We start from the raw sequence: 18,300 nt of genomic DNA on the forward strand, positions 1-18,300 counted from the left end.
CTAAGTTAGTTTTGGGGGTTAGAAGAAATTAAATATATAATTTTTGTGCTCTAATATATCTTTTAAAACCTTGAGTCTACTGTCAAATGAAACCTTTAAATACGGGGTATGGAAATATTTTCCATTTTTTTAACAAGTTTCTCTCACAAACTCTTTGAACATATCGTGAAACACCGCGTGCCAGGGGAGTTGATGAAAAACATGCTCCATGAGGCAAAAGAATTCTTTGAGATGCCAATCGAAGAGAGGGTGATGTTTTGTTTGGAGGACCCATAAAAGAAAAATAGGGTCTCAACAAGCTTTAGCACAAACAAAACCAACTTAGGCCAAGATGCGCATAAAGACCTTAAACACAATGGTGGAGTAGATGGCTAAGCAGGCCAGTGCTGCCATGAAAGGAAAAGGGCATACCATGTGAGAGAGATTCATGAATGTACACACATTTCAAATGTTTTGTCGGATGGGTGGCAGAAAATGCACTAGCTCACCATCCTTTTTTTTTTCTTTTGGTTTCTTTGAAAGACAACTTGTCCCAAGCTCACCTGGGGGTTCTTGTTAACTGGTTAACCCATCTCGAAAATCAGGAATAATCGACTCTTCTCCATATATATATATATATATATATATAAGATCTTGTCAGCCCACGGGCTGATAGCTACAGTGTTATCCAATTGCTCGGATTCAATCCGGGCTGATTTGAAGGTCACGATCTCATTTCGTATTTGAATTTTTATTTTTTTTATAAATTCAAATATCTTGAAATTTGGAGCGTATATTCTTCAAAAATAGGAGAATCTAATAAAATATAATAAAAAAATCATAAATTATAACTTGATCAAAATACCCATGAAATGTTTTGGGTACAATACCATTTGGAAGTCCTATTCTTGAATCTCCCAACTCTCGAATCTCCCAATGCACAAGGAAACGAAATATTAATCTCATATTTTAAATACAAAATAAAATAAAACGAACCTTATCATGGCCCAAAACACGAATGTATTAAGCATTTGAGCAGCACTCTGAACACTTACAAAGAAAGAAGAAAAAAAAAAAATTTAAAAGAAAATTGAAGTGTTTGAGCAGTTAAAAAGTTGTTTTTTTTTTCCTGGGGGTTTGATGTATGTCTCTTGACATGCCAAAACTGTTGTGCGTGGAAGCTCTAAAGATGGGTTGATTTTCAGCAAATAAAGTACGAGAAAAAGAAGCGACAATAAACCAGTAACAAGCAACAAATTTAAGCAGGAAATAATTAACTTAAAAAGAATACCAGGATTTACGTAGTTTGTCACAGATGTGACTACATCCATGGGCAAAAACGATTGATGTTTTTCACTAAAGCAAAGAAAGAAAATTACAAGACAACTTTTGAGAGAACCAGAGACTCAATATCTCACAAAGCCTTCTTCTCTACAATTTTGTTTCCCTGCAAAAAAACCTCAAAAGTTTCTCTATATTTTTTCTCTATGCACTTTCTCTCTCTACAAGAGAAGATGAACCCAAAAGTGCACTTATGTATGGCCTACTTTTCTACACATGCTCTCTCTCTCTCTCTCTCTCTCTCTCTCTCTCTCTCTCTCTCGAGAAAAAACATCTTTATATAGAGAGAATAAAGTCCCAAAGTACGTCAAACCAATCTCAACTTTCCTAACTTTATCAACAATGAACTTTATCCCTATCCATGTGGACATAAGGCTCTATCCTAATCCATGTAGGACTTATCCATAAACTTAGATCCGAATAATAGGCTCTACCCACATAAATAGGAAACCTAAATTAGAGGAAACCAATCCCGTAAAATTAGATACTTAAGAATTCAAGATAAATATCAACAAATCTCTACCTTAGCTTGAATTCTAAAAGAAATTCTCATCGACCTTCTTCTCTATAGGCGCTTATCTTCGCAACACATTAGTCAAGTCTAAACATAGTTTGAACTTTTGTAATGAAATCGGCTTTGTCAATATATCTGCAACATTCTTCTTGGTATCAATCTTCAATAACAAGATGTCATCTTCAGCTATGATCTCACGAATAAAATGGTGTCTGGCATCAATATGCTTCGTCCTTAAATGATATAAATGGTTCGTCGCCAATGTATTGCACTATGACTATCACAATAAATAATAGTCTCATCCTATGGTGAGCCTAAATTGCTCCTAAATCGCTTACAAGCCCTCTCAGCTAAATGACTTCTTTTACTGCTTCAGTAATAGCCATGTATTCAAATTTTGTCGTAGACAAGGCAACCATAGTTTGTAGCATCGACCTCCAGCTGATTGGCATTCCTGCAAGTGTAAACACATAACCTGTAGTAGATCTCCTACACTCCAAATCACATGCAAAGTCATCATCAACATAACCAACAACCTTGTCACCAAACTTGTTATCTCTATCAAACTTTTGGCCCATATCTGATGTACCCTTTAGGTAACGCATAATCCATTTTACCGCATACCAATGCTCATTTCCTGGATTAGCCATATACTTACTAACAACACTAACGACATGTGAAATATCTGGACGAGTGCAAACCATTGCATACATAAGGCTTCCAACTGCACTCGCATAGCGAACACGTGATATGTATTTTTTTTCAGCATTTGAACTTTGAGATAATGCTGCCGACAATTTGAAATGTGCAGCAAGAGGAGTACCCACGGGCTTTGAATTTTCCATCTCGAATCTAACGAGGAATTTCTCAATATACTCCTTCTGAGATAGCCACAATTTACCCAACTTTCAATCTCTGCAAATCTCCATACCAAAATTCTCTAGCAAGCTGAGTCTTCAATTTATTGATTTGTAAGCAAGTTGAGTCTTCAATTTATTTATTTGTAAATAATTCTTCGGAACAATAAGCATATCATCCCCATAAAGTAATAAATAGATGAACGAACCATCAGTAAATTTCTTAAAATAGACACAATTATCATCCTTACTTCTGATATACCCGTGTCCAATCATGAATGTATCAAAATGTTTGTACCACTACGTAAGAGACTGCTTTAGGCCGTACAATAACCTCTTCAACTTGCAGACATGGTCCTCCTTTTTTTTAACAACAAACCCTTTTGGCTAAGTCATATAAATTTGTTATTCTAACTCTCCATGAAAGAATGCAATTTTGATATCAAGCTGCTCTAATTCCAAATCAAACAATGCAACCATGACTAGTAAAACCCGAATAGTAGTGTGTTTTACAATTGGAGAGAAAAACTCATTATAATCAACACATTCTTTATGCGCATAGCCTTTTGCAACCAAACGTGCCTTAAAACGATCACCACCAGTCTCAGGTGACCCATCTTTCTTTTTATAAACTCACTTACAACCAATAACTCTCTTGGCTTTAAGCAACTTCACGAGTTCTCGAGTACGATTCTTCTGAAGAGATTTCATTTCTTCATCCATGACTTCACTCCACCTGCTAACTGTCACTATCCTGTATAGCTTCCTTAAAAGTGGATGACTCTTGGCTTGTGGCAGTCAATGCATAAGCCACCATGTCCTCAAAACTGTACTGCACGATTGACTTTTTATTCTCTTTCTCTTTCCAAATTGATGCTCTTACTCAAGTGGAATAGACTTAACGACCTCCTCATGGTCAACATCTTCCTCCACTCTCTCACAAGGAATTTCTAGCACATAATTTGGAGTATTTTCTAGAGTTATCAACTCCACCTTCACTGCATCACTACTACTGCAATTTTCCTTTGTTGCACATTTTGAATGTGCTTTAACATGGAAGATTCATCAAACTTAACATCACAATTGACAATAAACTTAGGCGACTTGGGATCTGGGCATCACATTTTATAGCCTTTAACCCCATGCGCATAACCAACAGAAATATACTTATTTGACCTTAGACTCAACTTATCATCCTTCACATGAACATAAGCAGGACATCCAAAAATTCTTAAATGAGAATAAGCGACAGGTTTACTAGACCATACCTCTTATGGTGTTTTGTAATCAATTGATGTAAATAGTAACCTATTGACGAGGTAACACGCCGTATTGACCATTTCAGCCTAAAAGTCTTTTGCCTAGCATTACTCAACATGTTGTGGGCATTTTCTAAAAGTATCATGTTCATGCGCTTAGCAACTCCATTTTGTTGCGGCATCTTTGGAGTGGTAAAGTGACGAACAATTCCTTTGCTCTATTAAAATTCATAAACTTCACTGAAGTATACCCTCCACCATTATCAGCCCTCAAGCACTTGACCTTCTTTTCAGTATGTCTTTCGACCATTGCTTTCCAATGCTTGAATGTGTTAAATACATCTACCTTTTGTGCAATGCGTAAATCTACACCTTCTTAGAGAAATCATCTATGAAGGAAACAAAGTATAGAGGCTCGCTTTTTGAGACAACCGATGCAGGGCCCCAAACATCTGAATGAATATAGTCAAGAATACCTTTTGTGGTATGTTTTAACATGCGAAACTGCTCCATACATTGCTTATCATAAACATAGTGCTCACAGAAGTCCAACGTGTACTTCTTCACGCCATCGATCAATTTACGTTTGCTAAGTTCTGCCAAACCTCTCTCACCCATGTGGCTCAATCGCATATGCCACATTTGAGTCAAGTCAGAATCACCATCATCAAATACAGAAATTGCTGCTCTATCTGTGATAGTATTCCCAAGCAGCAAATATAAATTCCGTCTCATCTTCTTGCCTTTCATCACAACCAAAGCACCCTTAAGAATCTTTAGAATTTCACATTCGCCAACAAATTTGCAGCCATTGGAGTCTAAGGTACCCAAAGAAATAAGATTTTTCTTCAAATCTAGAGTGTGTCTCACATCAATCAAGGTTCTGACAACCCCATCATACATCTTGATAATAATTCTCCCAACACCAATGGTCATGCAAGCTGCATCATTCTCCATCAAAACTAATCCACCATCAATGCTATTATATGTGGTGAACCAATTTCGAAGAAGACACATATGATAGGACCATCCTGAGTCAAGAACCCATGAATCTTTAGATTTGTCACAATTTGTCGAGACCGACAACACATTATTTGTTCCACTTACCGAGCTTCCAGCAACTATATTAACTGTTTCAGAAGCTCGTCTTTCTTTCTGTTTGAATGTCCAACAATCATTCTTAACATGCTATTTTTTCTTGCAATAATTGCAATAAATATTACTTTTTCTAGATCGGGATTTGGATCTAGACTAGCCCTGTTTCTTATGTCCCTTTTCATTTCTTTCAACAGATCTTTCTCTGGCCATTAAACCATTTGCATGTGGCTGAGCATTATCCTGTCTCTTCCACAAATCATTAGAAAGAAGAGTCGAAGTCACATCGTCCACTTCTATGGTATCTTTTCCATAGAGCAATGTTGTGATTAAATGCTCATACGAACGAGGGAGTGAGGATAACAAAATTATGGCCTTATCCTCATCATTCATCTTAATATCAATATTCAATAATTCACAAATAATTTTATTAAAATAATTAAGGTGATCATGGATATTTGTACCTTCATTCATCAGCAAGGTGTACAATTTTTGCTTAAAAAACAGTCGTTTTGTGAGGGATTTCGTCATATACAAACTCTCAAGCTTCGACCAAAGAATTGATATTGAATCCTCATTTACGATATTAAATAGAACTTCATTCGATAAACACAATTGAATAGTGCTTATAGCCCTCAAATCTAAGTCTTCCCAGTCCTTATCGACATGGACTCTAGTTTTTTCGACTTTCCTTTCAGAGATTTATATAAACCTGGTTGCACTAGCAAATCCCGAACATTGATTTTACAAATTCCAAAATTATTTTTTCCATCAAATTTCTCCACTTTGAATTTAGCCCACTAGCTCGTATGAACATATGGTTCATATCAGTTCAAAGGCGCAGATTCAATCTGGGCTGATCTGACGGTCACGATCTCATTTCGTATTTGAATTTTAGTTTTGTTTCTACAAATCTAAATAAATTTAAAATTTTTATATGTATTCTTAAAAAATAAAAGAATCTAATAAAAATATCAAAAAAATAATTTGTAAAAAATAAATTGACTAAAATACCTTTGAAATATTTTAAGGGTATTTTGTTCAATTAAATTTTTGTGAATTATTTTTAAATATTTTTATTAAGTGCTCCTTGATGAGAACAATAGACGTATAAAATTTTATATTTTTTGAATTAGTTGAAAAATACATAAAATTAAATTACGAAATTAGGTCGTGACTGTCAGAACAGCCCAGATTGAATCTAGGCCGTTCGATTCATATGTTCATATGAGCTAGTGGGTCAATCTCAGCATTCTCGTATATATATATATATATATATATATATATATATATATATATATATATATATATGAGATAATTACAAAGGTTAAAGATAAAGGGAGTTGTGAATGATGGATTTACTAATTTTGTAGTCTTTTTTTTTTTTAAAAAGTTACTTTTTGTGATATCTTCCTCATTAAGTAAGGGAAATTTTGTAAATATTACTACAAGACAATGGGTACTTTTGTCATCTCCATGAAAAAGTAAAAATTTTTATTGAAAGACAAGGGCATTCTTCAAATAAAATTTCAGGACAGTAACTTTCAAATTGTCATTGTACTTTTGTAAAAATTTCAATTTTACTATTCTTATTTGTTAAGTTATATATTAAAATAATTTTTTAAACTGAAAATAATGATCTTTTTGATAAATACATCCATCACAACCACTTTCTCTTCCTTTGTCTCTTACTCTCTCTCCTCCCATGTTTTTTTAAATACGTCTCTCTCCTCTCGATATCCTCTCACCTCCATGAAGCCTTTCTCTCTCTCTCTCTCTCTCTCTAGAAGTTTGGGAGGATAGCTTTGGGAAAAGGCATGTCTTTTTAGATTTATTTGGCCTAAACAAACAAGTTTAATTTAGCTCAAAGGGTTAGAAAAAATAAAATCTACATTTTTTTATCCCAATATATCTTTTAAAACCTTAGGTCTACTGTGAAATGAAACCTAAAAATATAGGTATGGAGATATTTTTCCTTTTTTTTAATAAGTTTCTCTCACTAACTCTTTGAACAGATCATGAAACACCGTGTGCCAGAGGAGTTGATGAAAAGCATGCTCCATGACGCAAATGAATTCTCTGCGATGCCAATCAAAGACTGGGCAAAGTTTTGTTTGGAGGACCCATAAAAGTAAAATAGGGTCTCAACAAGCTTTAACACAAACAACACCAACTTAGGCAAGATGCGGATAAAGACCTTAAACACAATGAGCGACTTTAGAAGAGAGAAAATTTTGGGCCCAAATGAAATAGATTAATGATCTATGTTATCAGCTTTGCTTGGGATAGGAAGGACGAAAACCCTTCAATCTTTGCATCTTGGAAAGCGATGAAGACATGACCACTATCAATGGCCAATAATTTCAGGGGTGTCACGACGCTTCCCACAAGCTTTACCGCATCCAAGGTCGAAAGAAGAGCCAGATTGTGTTTATCTAGGGTTTGGATCTAGTTGCCAGAAGAACCAGCGTAGAGGCGTTTACCGATCAGATGGAGGGCTTGGATTATGCTAGAACTCAATTTGACAGAGGATTAGCCCGAAATAAACAGGGGGAGATATTTTCCAATGTTATTAATTGTAAAGAGGGGGCAAAGGGTAAGCTAAAAAGGCTTCAGGTGGTTTCAGAGTCGAGTGAGGCTTTTAGTAAAGCTAGGGTTTTCGGAGCTGGACTCTGGGCGAAGAGGAGGCTGAAGAATCTTGCTTTTCCATCGATAGTGATGGCTTTCCGGCCACATTAGTGGAGTAGATGGTTAAGCATGCCAGTGCTACCACGAAAGGAAAAGGGCGTACCATGCGAGAGAGATGAATGTCCACACATTTCAAATGTTTTATCGGATGGGTGGTAGAAAATGCACAACCTCACCATCCTTTTTGTATATTTTTTTTTGTTTCCTTTGAAGACAACTTGTCCCAAGTTAACGTGGGGGTTCCTATTTGTTGGTTAACCCATATGGGAAATCGGGAATAATCTACTCTTCTCCATATCGGCGTCTTAGATGTCAAGGCCAGCAAAAGAACAGGTGCAGGACTGGACGCATAAAAACCAGGTCCTTATGAAAAAGATCATTATATTTTGTTTAAAAAATTGGTTTAATAAGTAACTTAACTATTAATAAAAATTAGTATTTTATAAGTTAACTATTAAGCAAGGATAAATTTGAAAATTTTCAAAATTACAATAGCACTTTAGAAGTTAGTGTCTTAGAACTTTATTTGTAGAGTGACATTGCCATTTATTAAAAACATCAACCTTACCTCTTAAGGAGATGACAAAAGTGCCCAAGTCTTATTGATAAAGATATCACCAAACGTAACTTTTTTAAAAAAAAAAAATCACAAAGTTGGTAAATCTACTATTCACAACTCATTTTAAAATTAACCTTTGTAATTTGAAGGGTTGTAAATATATATATATATATATATAGGAAAAATCTTGGGTGAACCCATTAGCTCAAAGGAAAAAATGAGCCCAACGGCCCTAATTGAATTTGGGTCAATCTGACGATCACAGATGTCCAGTAGTGTTTGAATTTTAATTTATTTATTACAAATTCAAATCATTTAAAATTTTAGGTGTCTTTTCTTCCCATCACGACACACTTAATAAAAATAAAAATAAAATTATTCGTGGAAAGAAAAATGACCAAAATACCCACCCGAATCTTTTCAGGGGTATTTTGATCAATTTATTTCATGTAAAATATTTTTTTTATATTTTTGGAAGATTCACCTATTTTTGATAAACACACTCTAAAATTTCAAATGATTTGGATTTGTAGAAAAAAATTAAATTCAAACACTACCGGATATCTGTAATCGTCAGATCGGACCAGATTCAATTTGGGTCGTTGGGCTCATATATTCATATGAGCTAGTGGGCTCATATATATATATATATATATATATATATATATATATATATATATATATATATATATATATATATATATGGAAAAGTCTTCCCAATGCCTATAGGCAAAAATGAACAATGATTTCGCCTACATTCATCACCATTCAAATTTTATCGCATGGTCACGATTGTCTGGTAGTATTTCATTTTTCATTTTTTTTTTTACAAATTAGAATGTTCTAAAATTTGGAGTGTGCGTACATCTTAGTGAGGCGAACCTAATAAAAATACAACAAAAATAACTGGTGAAAGAAATTGCCCAAAATACCCCAAAAAATATTCGGGGGTATTTTTGTCAAATGTTTTCATGTAAAATATGTTTTGGATATTTTTCGTAAATTTTCCTATTTTTTATGAACATACACTCCAAATTTCAGATCATTCCAATTTGTAGAAAAAAATGAAAAATAAAACACTACTGGACAATCGTGACCTTGTGATGAACTTTGGACGGTGATGAAGGTTCACGGAATCACTATTTATTTTCGCCTATAGGCATTTTTGTGGTATCAAAAGATTCTATCTGTCGACGGGCTGATTGCTATAGTGTCATCCAATGGCTTAGATTCAATCTGAGCCGAATCTGGCGATCACAATCGCATTTCGTATTTGACTTTTTTTTTTTTTTTCTACAAAACCAAATTACTTGAAATTTGAAGCATCTATTCGTAAAAACTAGAAGAATCTAATAAAATATAAAATAAAACTCGCAAATCATGAACATTGATTTTTCAAATTCTAAAATTATTTTTGCCATCAAATTTCTCCACTTTGAATTTAGCCCATTAGCTCATATGAACATATGGTTCATATCAGTCTAATGATGCATATTCAATCAGGGCCGATCGGACGGTCACAACCTCATTTCATATTTAAATTTAAATTTTTTTTCTACAAACCCCAATAACTTGAATTTTTTTACATGTATTCTTCAAATATAGGAGAATCTAATAAAAATATCAAAAAAATAATTTGTTAGAAATAAATTGACTAAAATACGCCTTAAATATTTTAGGGGTATTTGATCAATTAAATTTTTGTTAATTATTTTTAAATATTTTTATTAGGTGCACCTTGATGAAAACATTAGATGCCTAAAACTTCAAATTTTTTGGATTTGTAAAAAAACATATAAAATTAAAATACAAAATGAGGTCGTGACCGTCAAAACGACCTAGATTGAATATGAGCCATTGGGCTCATATGTTCATTTAAGCTAGTGGCCAATCTCAGCATTATCCCATATATATATATATATATATATATATATATATATATATATATATATATATATATATATATATATATATATATATATATATATATATATATGGAATAATCTAAACCTAACATCCCTTCAAATTACAATTTTAAAGATAGAGAGAGTTGTGAATGCTGGATTTACTAATTTTACAGTTTAAATTTATTTTTTTAGAATTGCTTTTTGTGATATCTTCGTCATTAAGTAAGTGTAATTTTGTGAATATTACTACAAGACAAGGGGTACTTTTGTCATCTCCATAAAAATTTTGAAATTTTTACTGAAAGATAAGGGCACTCTACAAATAAAATTTCAGGACACTAACTTCCAAAATGTCATTGTACTTTTGTAAAAATTTCAAAATTGCCATTGCTTATCTTTTAAATTATGTATTAAAATAAATTTTTAAACAAAAAATAATGATATTTTTGATAAATACACCCATCACAACCACTCTCTCTTCCTGCATCTCTCACTCATTCTCTCCTCCCATGTTTCTCTAAACACCACTCTCTATTCCCGATAACCTCGCACCTCCATGAAGCCCTTCTCTCTCTCTCTAGAAGTTTGGGATGATAGATTTTAGAAAAGGCATGACTTATTAGATTTATTTGGCTTAACAAAACAGGTTTAAGTTAGCTCAGAGGGTTAGAAAAAATAAAATCTATAATTTTTTTCCTCATTATATCTTTTAAAATATTGGGTCTCCTGTGAAATAAAACTTAAAAATAGGGGGTATAGAGATATTTTCCTTTTTTTGAACAAGTTTCTCTCACCAACTCTTTGAACAAATCAATGCTCCATGAGGCAAAGGAATTCTTTGAGATGCAAATCGAAGAGAGGGCAAAGTTTTGTTTAGAGGACCCATAAAAGAAAAATAGGGTCTCAACAAGCACAAACAAAACCAACTTAAGCCAAGATGCGCATAAAGACCTTAAACACAATGACCAACTTTAGAAGAGAGAAAATTTTGGAGCCAAATGAAACAGATTAAGAATCAATGTTATGAGCTTTGCTTGGGAATTGGAAGGATGAAAAACCCTTAAATCTTTGACTCTTGGAAAGCAATAAAGACATGACTACCATCAATGGCCAATGATTTCATGGGCGCCATGACGTTTACCACATGCTTTACCGTATCCAAGGTCGAAACAACAGCCAGACTATGTTTATCTAGGGCTTGGATCTAGTTGCCAGAAGAACCAGTGTAGAGGCGTTTACCGACCAGATGGAGGGCTTGGATTATGCTAAAACTCAATTTGACAGAGGATTAGGTGGAAAATAACGGGGGGAGAGATTTTCCAACGTTATTAATTGTAAAGAGGGGCCAAAAGGTAAGCTAAAAAAAGCTTCGGGTGGTTCAGAGTCGAGTGAGGCTTTAGTAAGCTAAGGTTTTCAGAGCTGGACTCTACGGGGAAGAGGAGGCTGGAGAATCTTGCTTTTCCGACGATAGTGATGGCTTTCCGGCCACAATAGTGGAGTAGATGGTTAAGTATCCCAGTGCTGCCACGAAAGGAAAACTGCATACCATGCGAGAGAGATTCATGAATGTTCAGCTTCGGGTGGTTCAGAGTCGAGTGAGGCTTTAGTAAGCTAAGGTTTTCGGAGCTGGACTCTACGGGGAAGAGGAGGCTGGAGAATCTTGCTTTTTCGACGATAGTGATGGCTTTCCGGCCACAATAGTGGAGTAGATGGTTAAGTATCCCAGTGCTGCCACGAAAGGAAAACTGCATACCATGCGAGAGAGATTCATGAATGTTCACACATTTCAAATGTTTTGTCGGATAGGTGGCAGAAAATGCATTAGCTCACCAGCCCTTTTTTAAAATTTTTTGGTTTCCTTCGAAGACAACTTGTCCCAAGTTGTCCTAAGGGTTCTTGTTTGCTAGTTAACCCATCCGGGAAATCGGGATAATCTACGTTTCTCCATATCGACGTCTTGGAGGTCAAGGCCCGCAACAGAATATCTGTGATTATCAGATCGGACTAGATTCAATCTGGGTTGATGAGCTCACATGTTCATATGAGCTAGTGAGCTAACATTATCTTTTTCCTAAATATATATATATATATATATATATATATATATATATATATATATATATATATATATATATATATATATATATAAGTCTTTCCAACACCTATAGACGAAAATGAACAACGATTTCGCCTACTTTCATCACCATTCAAATTTCATCGCATGGTCACGATTGTCTGGTAGTGTTTCATTTTTTATTGTTTCCTACAAATCAGAATGATTTGGAATTTGGAGCATTTGTATATCTTAGTGAGATGCACCTAATAAAAATGTAGCAAAAATAATTCGTGAAATTTTTTTACCAAAATACCCCCAAAACATTTCGGGTTTATTTTTGTCAAATGTTTTACGTAAAATATTTTTTTGATATATTTCGTAAATTCTCCTATTTTTGATGAACACACGCTCAAAATTTCAGATCATTCTGATTTGTAGAAACAAAATGAAATATGAAATACTACCGAACAATTGTGACCATGCGTTGAACTTTGGAAGGTGATAAGGGTAGGCAAAATCACTGTACATTTTTGCCTATAGCCATTTTTGTAGTATATTCACACACACATACACACATACACACACACTCACACACACACACACACACACATATATATATATATATATATATATATATATATATATATATATATATATATATATATATATATATATATATATAGATATAGGGCAAAGATCATGTCAGCCCACGGGCTGACTACTACAGTGTCATCCAATTGCTAAGATTTAATCCGAGCCGATATGACGGTCACGATCTCATTTTGTATTTAAATTTTTTTTTTTATTTTTACAAATCCAAATCACTTGAAAATTGGAGCGTCTATTAGTCAAAAATAGAAGAATATAATAAAATATATATAAAAAAAAATCGCAAAGTATAACTTGACCAAAATGCGTTTGAAATTTACCGTTTATAAATCCTACTTTCGAATCTCCCAACTTTCGAATCTCCGAATGCACAAAAAACCGAATATTAATCTCTTATTTTAAATACAAAAATAAAATAAAACAAACCTCACGGTCCAAAACACAAACGTATTAAGCAGCGAACCTCATCGACCCAACATTCCAGGGATTAGCGCATCAATCTAGAGGACCTCATCGACCCAAGAGCCCGAGCAACATCAACATGTATCATATAAATAAGCAGATGAGGGGAAGAAAAGGAACATGAAGCAATCACCAGCATTTTATTGAACATTCCATATTGAAATCTGATACAAAGTGCTGCTATGATTACAGATCACAACATGATGGTTGTGACTTTTGGTGAAACAATGGCATTCGGATACATTGTAGATGAAATCGATGCTTTGAAAATTAAAAAGAAAACAGAAATCACGAAAGAGTTGAATGAGAAAGATTGATTGACTGCTAAATCTCAAAAAATGTAACAAGGATCGTTCTGGGCGTCACTGTCGTTTTGGTCGTTTCCCAATCATTCTATTTCTTATGCTTTTTGGACTGAAAAGCCCTATAAAAAAATATTGATGATTCAAACTATGATCAATCAAATTAAGAGAGAGAGAGCGGAAAAGAAAAGGGATATAAAATCAACAAACAGAAGAAACAAGAAAATGGAAACACGTACCAGCATTTTCTTGAAGCCATAGCTCTCTCTCTCCTCCACATTCTCTCTCAACCTCTTCCACTTTATTCTGGTTCACCCTATAGAACACAACAGCAGCCGTTTGGTGATCCTTCATCGTTCCTACCCCTAGCCAATTTTCATTTTTGGGCAAATATTTCCATGTGACCTCACTCCCTACCTGCTCTGTAATTTCACTAGTTCCCTGTCCTCCTTCCTCCTCCTTCCTCTTGCCTGCTCCCTCTTCTTCCATACGCCACATGAGGTTTGTCGCATGATCGTAAGCAGGCAGATGGTTCTCCAAAGACTCTTTTACCTCTGTAATTTCAGTCGTTCCATCCCATTCTTGACCCTTCTTGTTGTTTTCAGTTCCGCTCGCTACCTCTCTAATTTCACTCCTTCCCTCTCCTTCTTCCCTCTCGCTGCTACTCGCTGCTTCAAAAGCCATTCTCTCTCTGATGGGTTTCTTTGCCGATGGATGGATGCCTGTATTTCTGTCACTTTCTCTCTCTAGAATATCAAACAAGACGAATACTCAAGAACACCAAAATTTGGTTTGTCGCTCAAAGCTGGTGTGAGAGATTAACCAGATGGGGTGTGCTTTCTCTCTATAAAATAAGAAGAGAAGAAATCGAGATTAATCAGTGTTCTTTGGTTTGGGTCAGGAGGGGATGCGCTCCTTCTAGAGATCTCCAAGAAAGTACGATCCAAACATCCTTCCTCCCAAGAATCCCTTAGGTAAGAACCGCAGATAGTGAAACTACTCTGATACGCTTCTTTCGGCAGGGAAGATTACTCTCTCTCTCTTTCTTCTGGAATGCTAGGAAAGAGGAATGAAGAGGCAAACGAGCTCTGATTCGATTCTTATTTGAAGGAGACAATTCTCTCTCTCCAATCAGAAATGGGGGTTTATCATTTCTAACATCTCTCTTGAAATGAAGGGCAAAAGAGCATTTCCTACGTTACTCGATTTTACTAACACCCAAAGTAAACAATTAAGAGTAATTTACGTGCGGACACATATAATCTAATGAAATACAAAATACGTTAATTTATGGTAAAAATTACACCCCCGAGAATGCCCGCTTTTTAATTTTTGTTTCTTCTTTCTAGTATCATTTCATAGTAGGGTTATACCCTAAGGTCTAGGGCAGTGCAAAAAAGAAGTCCAAAGCCCCATTCTCGGATCTCTATGTTATGCTATTAAAACTCAATTTAGGTAATCCGAAGTTGGGACCTCGGACCACTTGTGGATAGCCCCGGTGACTCCATAGTGCAGCTCGAGGTCCCTATCCTCGAACTATTCCTTCCACGGCTTAAATGTTAGGGCAGAACCTTATTATTGATAAAACCTAACAAAAAAAACAAATAGTTAAAAAGTGGTCCAATGATGAGATCTTCGTTTGAAGGGCAATATAGGACAATTAAAATTGACGAGCAGACCTATCTACATGATGAAGTAAATTTATAGGTGAGGTTTGTGTAAGGTGAGCACCTTCTACTATACAAGTAAGAGTGAACCTTAAAATTTTTAGGCAAAAAATGTAGTTTTGGTGTTCGAAACCTTACGATGGCTTGAATTTCTATATTCAAGCCTAATTATGAAAATTAAAATTTCAAAGACGGTGCATATTGAGAATATCTACAAACACTTAAAATCGTAAAATAGAAAATTTAGATAACTTCTTACCATATGAACTATGTTTAGGACTTTAAATTATTTATTTTTTTTATATTATACATCTTGAGGTCAAGATGATTAATTGGAAAGTTCTCTGACTTCAACGTATCAGATTCTTTAGCACTTTTACGAGGCGTTAAATTCTTGAAGGAACGATTTCCGTGTGTGGGATGGGAGGTGGAAGGGGATTCTCTTAATGTTGTAAACTTGTGCTCGGGGAAGAGTAAGCCTCTATGGAGTTTAAGAGTGTATTGATTGCAGGTGATGAACTTATACAAAAATCAGGTGGTCGCTTTCAACCATGTTCACATCGAGGCTAATGAGAGAGTTGATATTCTTGCTAAAGATGGGGCTTATGCCGACTGTTTGTTTCTTTCATCCTTATCATTGTAACCGAGTTGTTGATTCTTGAATAAAAGTTACGTGGGCTTGTCCAAAAAAAAAAAGATTTTGAGATGAACATTGCTTCTATAATATAAGATTGCTACCATATATAAACCTTTAGAAATTTTAAATGCACTCAATATGCCGGTAGGAAACAAAGACTCTCAAGATTGGGTACAGACTCTTTCTTTTTTGGGTAGTCATATTTAAGTATGGAAAAAAAGTTTATACAAGGTTGCCAGCTTAAAAGTAAAGATCACTTCAAAAATCCATCGGAAAGGGTTGTTTTAATGTTGAAAAAGTCTATAATTGATCATCTTGACTTCGAGATGAATAAATATGAAAAGAAAAAAAAAAAAGTTTTGAGTCTCAGAAATAGCACATCTTGCAACATATCATCTAGACCGTCCATTCTCAAAATTTTCATATGTTTATAGATCTACTTGATTTTAACCTTTTTTTCAAGTTTAAAATTTTGTAAGTAGATATGAAAAATTGATTTTGAGATAATCCAAAGAATTTTTTAAAACAAAATTACATATTATGATAAAACTTAGACATGTGCCTTATTTGTATTGTTTAAGCTCACAACCTTATAGAAACTTCACCTTTTAAGTATTTAAGAACAACGTAGATCCAACTGTTTAACTTATGATTTTGAGGTGGATCCTTATCTTCCACTTGAAAAGACACAAGGAAGAAAATTGAAAGCGTGCGTCTACAAGAGAAAACTTGAAAATCTTGATAATTGATGATCCAAAAATGCATTACAAAATATACTATTTCGAAAACTTGAAATCCAGTTTTTCCTCATGTCCATGCATCTCTATGTTGAAATGATAAAAAAATTGAGGTTGTAAGCTATCCCCAACATTAGACCGCTTCATCTTCATTTTCCCTCTCTTTTTCCGAGTCCCTCCATTAAAGATAGAGGGGAAAAATAACCAAGTAAATTTGTCTATATTGGTCTTGAAATACAATGTAGAGCATATTTATTATACCCCTAGGATACTGTGAATCTAAAAAAGATCTCTTTAGGATGAATTTTTCAATCTAAACCTTTGAGAACCACCTAAAAATAACTAAATGAATATTTTCATAATAAAAATTTTGAATTTTGAGATTTTTGAAACCTAAGTCACATCCTCGGAAAAATGGATCATCTCTATTGAATCAGGAGACATTATTTTCTTCTACATATTTCAATTCTTTTTATTTCTTTTCTTATTGAAGTAGTATACAAGACAAAACCTTTGTATGTGTGTCGAAAAATCTAACAAACACTTGACGACTATAATAAACAGTAAAATAGGTAAAATCCCAGCTGTCAGATCTTCATTGAGTAAATTAAAATACATATTACTATTTTAATTTTAATATTTTTTTTAAAATATGATTAAGATAACATTTTTGGTGTATATACCACATAAAAATATAAAAAATTTATTTTCAATAATTTAAAATGATTAAATTATCCCCGTTATATATTTTTTATATATGCCTTATGAACCAGATATTCCACCTATATTACTATTCATTATAGCAGCCGATATTCGGAAGGTTTACACACGCACATACATACTCTCTCTCTCTCTCTGTTTATATATAAATATGTATATATATAGGAATATACTACAGAATGCCTATAGGTGAAAATGAAAAGTGATTTCGCTTACGTTCATCACCGTCTAATGTTCATCAAATCGAAATAACTAAAAATTATGAGGGTGTATTCATAAAAAGTTGGCGAATCTACGAATAATATAAAAAAATATTTTACATGACAAATATTGATCAAAATACCCCCAAAATCTTTTGGGGGGTATTTTGCTCAATTTGTTTTTTGAATTATTCTTTTTATATTTTTATTAGGTGCGCATCTCTACGATGTATACACGCTCCAAATTTTCAGTTATTCCGAATTGTAAAAAAAAAAGAAACATAAAATACTATCGGACAATTGTGACCGTGCGATGAACTATGGACGGTGACTAGAGTAGGCAAAACGACGGTTCATTTTTGCCTATAGGCATTGGGAAGACTTTTCCATATATATATATATATATATATATATATATATATATATATATATATATATATGGGAAAAGGCTTCTGTGAGCCAATTGGCTCACAAGAAAAAATGTGCCCAATAGCCTAGATTGAATCTGGGCTAATATAATGATCATATATGCCCGATAGTGTTTGAATTCTAATATTTTTTCTACAAATCTAAATCACTTGAAATTTTAGATGTGTGTTGATAAAAAATAGGTGAATATTAAAAAAATATTTTAGATGAAACATAATAAACCAAATACCCTTGTAAATTTTTGGGGGCATTTTGATCATTTTTAATTTTACGAAGTTTTTT

General features: G+C 34.0%; 1 protein-coding gene across 2 annotated transcripts; it reads right to left on the minus strand.

The window, feature by feature from the left end:
• Nucleotides 1–13,447: 13,447 nt before the first annotated feature.
• Nucleotides 13,448–15,159, minus strand: LOC110007150 (hypothetical protein). Of its 2 annotated transcripts, XR_016058725.1 has the most exons (3): nucleotides 14,046–15,153; nucleotides 13,868–13,944; nucleotides 13,448–13,750 (listed from the first exon to the last, which is right to left on the minus strand). XR_016058725.1 is itself a non-coding variant. In XM_020666471.2 (2 exons), exons 1-2 carry the CDS (start codon nucleotides 14,310–14,312, stop codon nucleotides 13,689–13,691), a joined length of 507 nt encoding a protein of 168 aa, XP_020522130.1. In that variant the 5' UTR covers nucleotides 14,313–15,159; the 3' UTR covers nucleotides 13,448–13,688. The 2 variants fall into 2 exon arrangements, 1 of the variants encoding a protein (XP_020522130.1); XM_020666471.2 differs by having other exon boundaries at nucleotides 13,868–15,159.
• Between the last annotated feature and the right edge of the window lie 3,141 nt (nucleotides 15,160–18,300).

This window comes from Amborella trichopoda, chromosome 7 (assembly GCF_054954075.1).
Source record: "Amborella trichopoda isolate Santa Cruz 75 chromosome 7, AtrichopodaSantaCruz75HAP2 v2.0, whole genome shotgun sequence".
NCBI classification, from domain to species: Eukaryota; Viridiplantae; Streptophyta; class Magnoliopsida; order Amborellales; family Amborellaceae; genus Amborella; species Amborella trichopoda.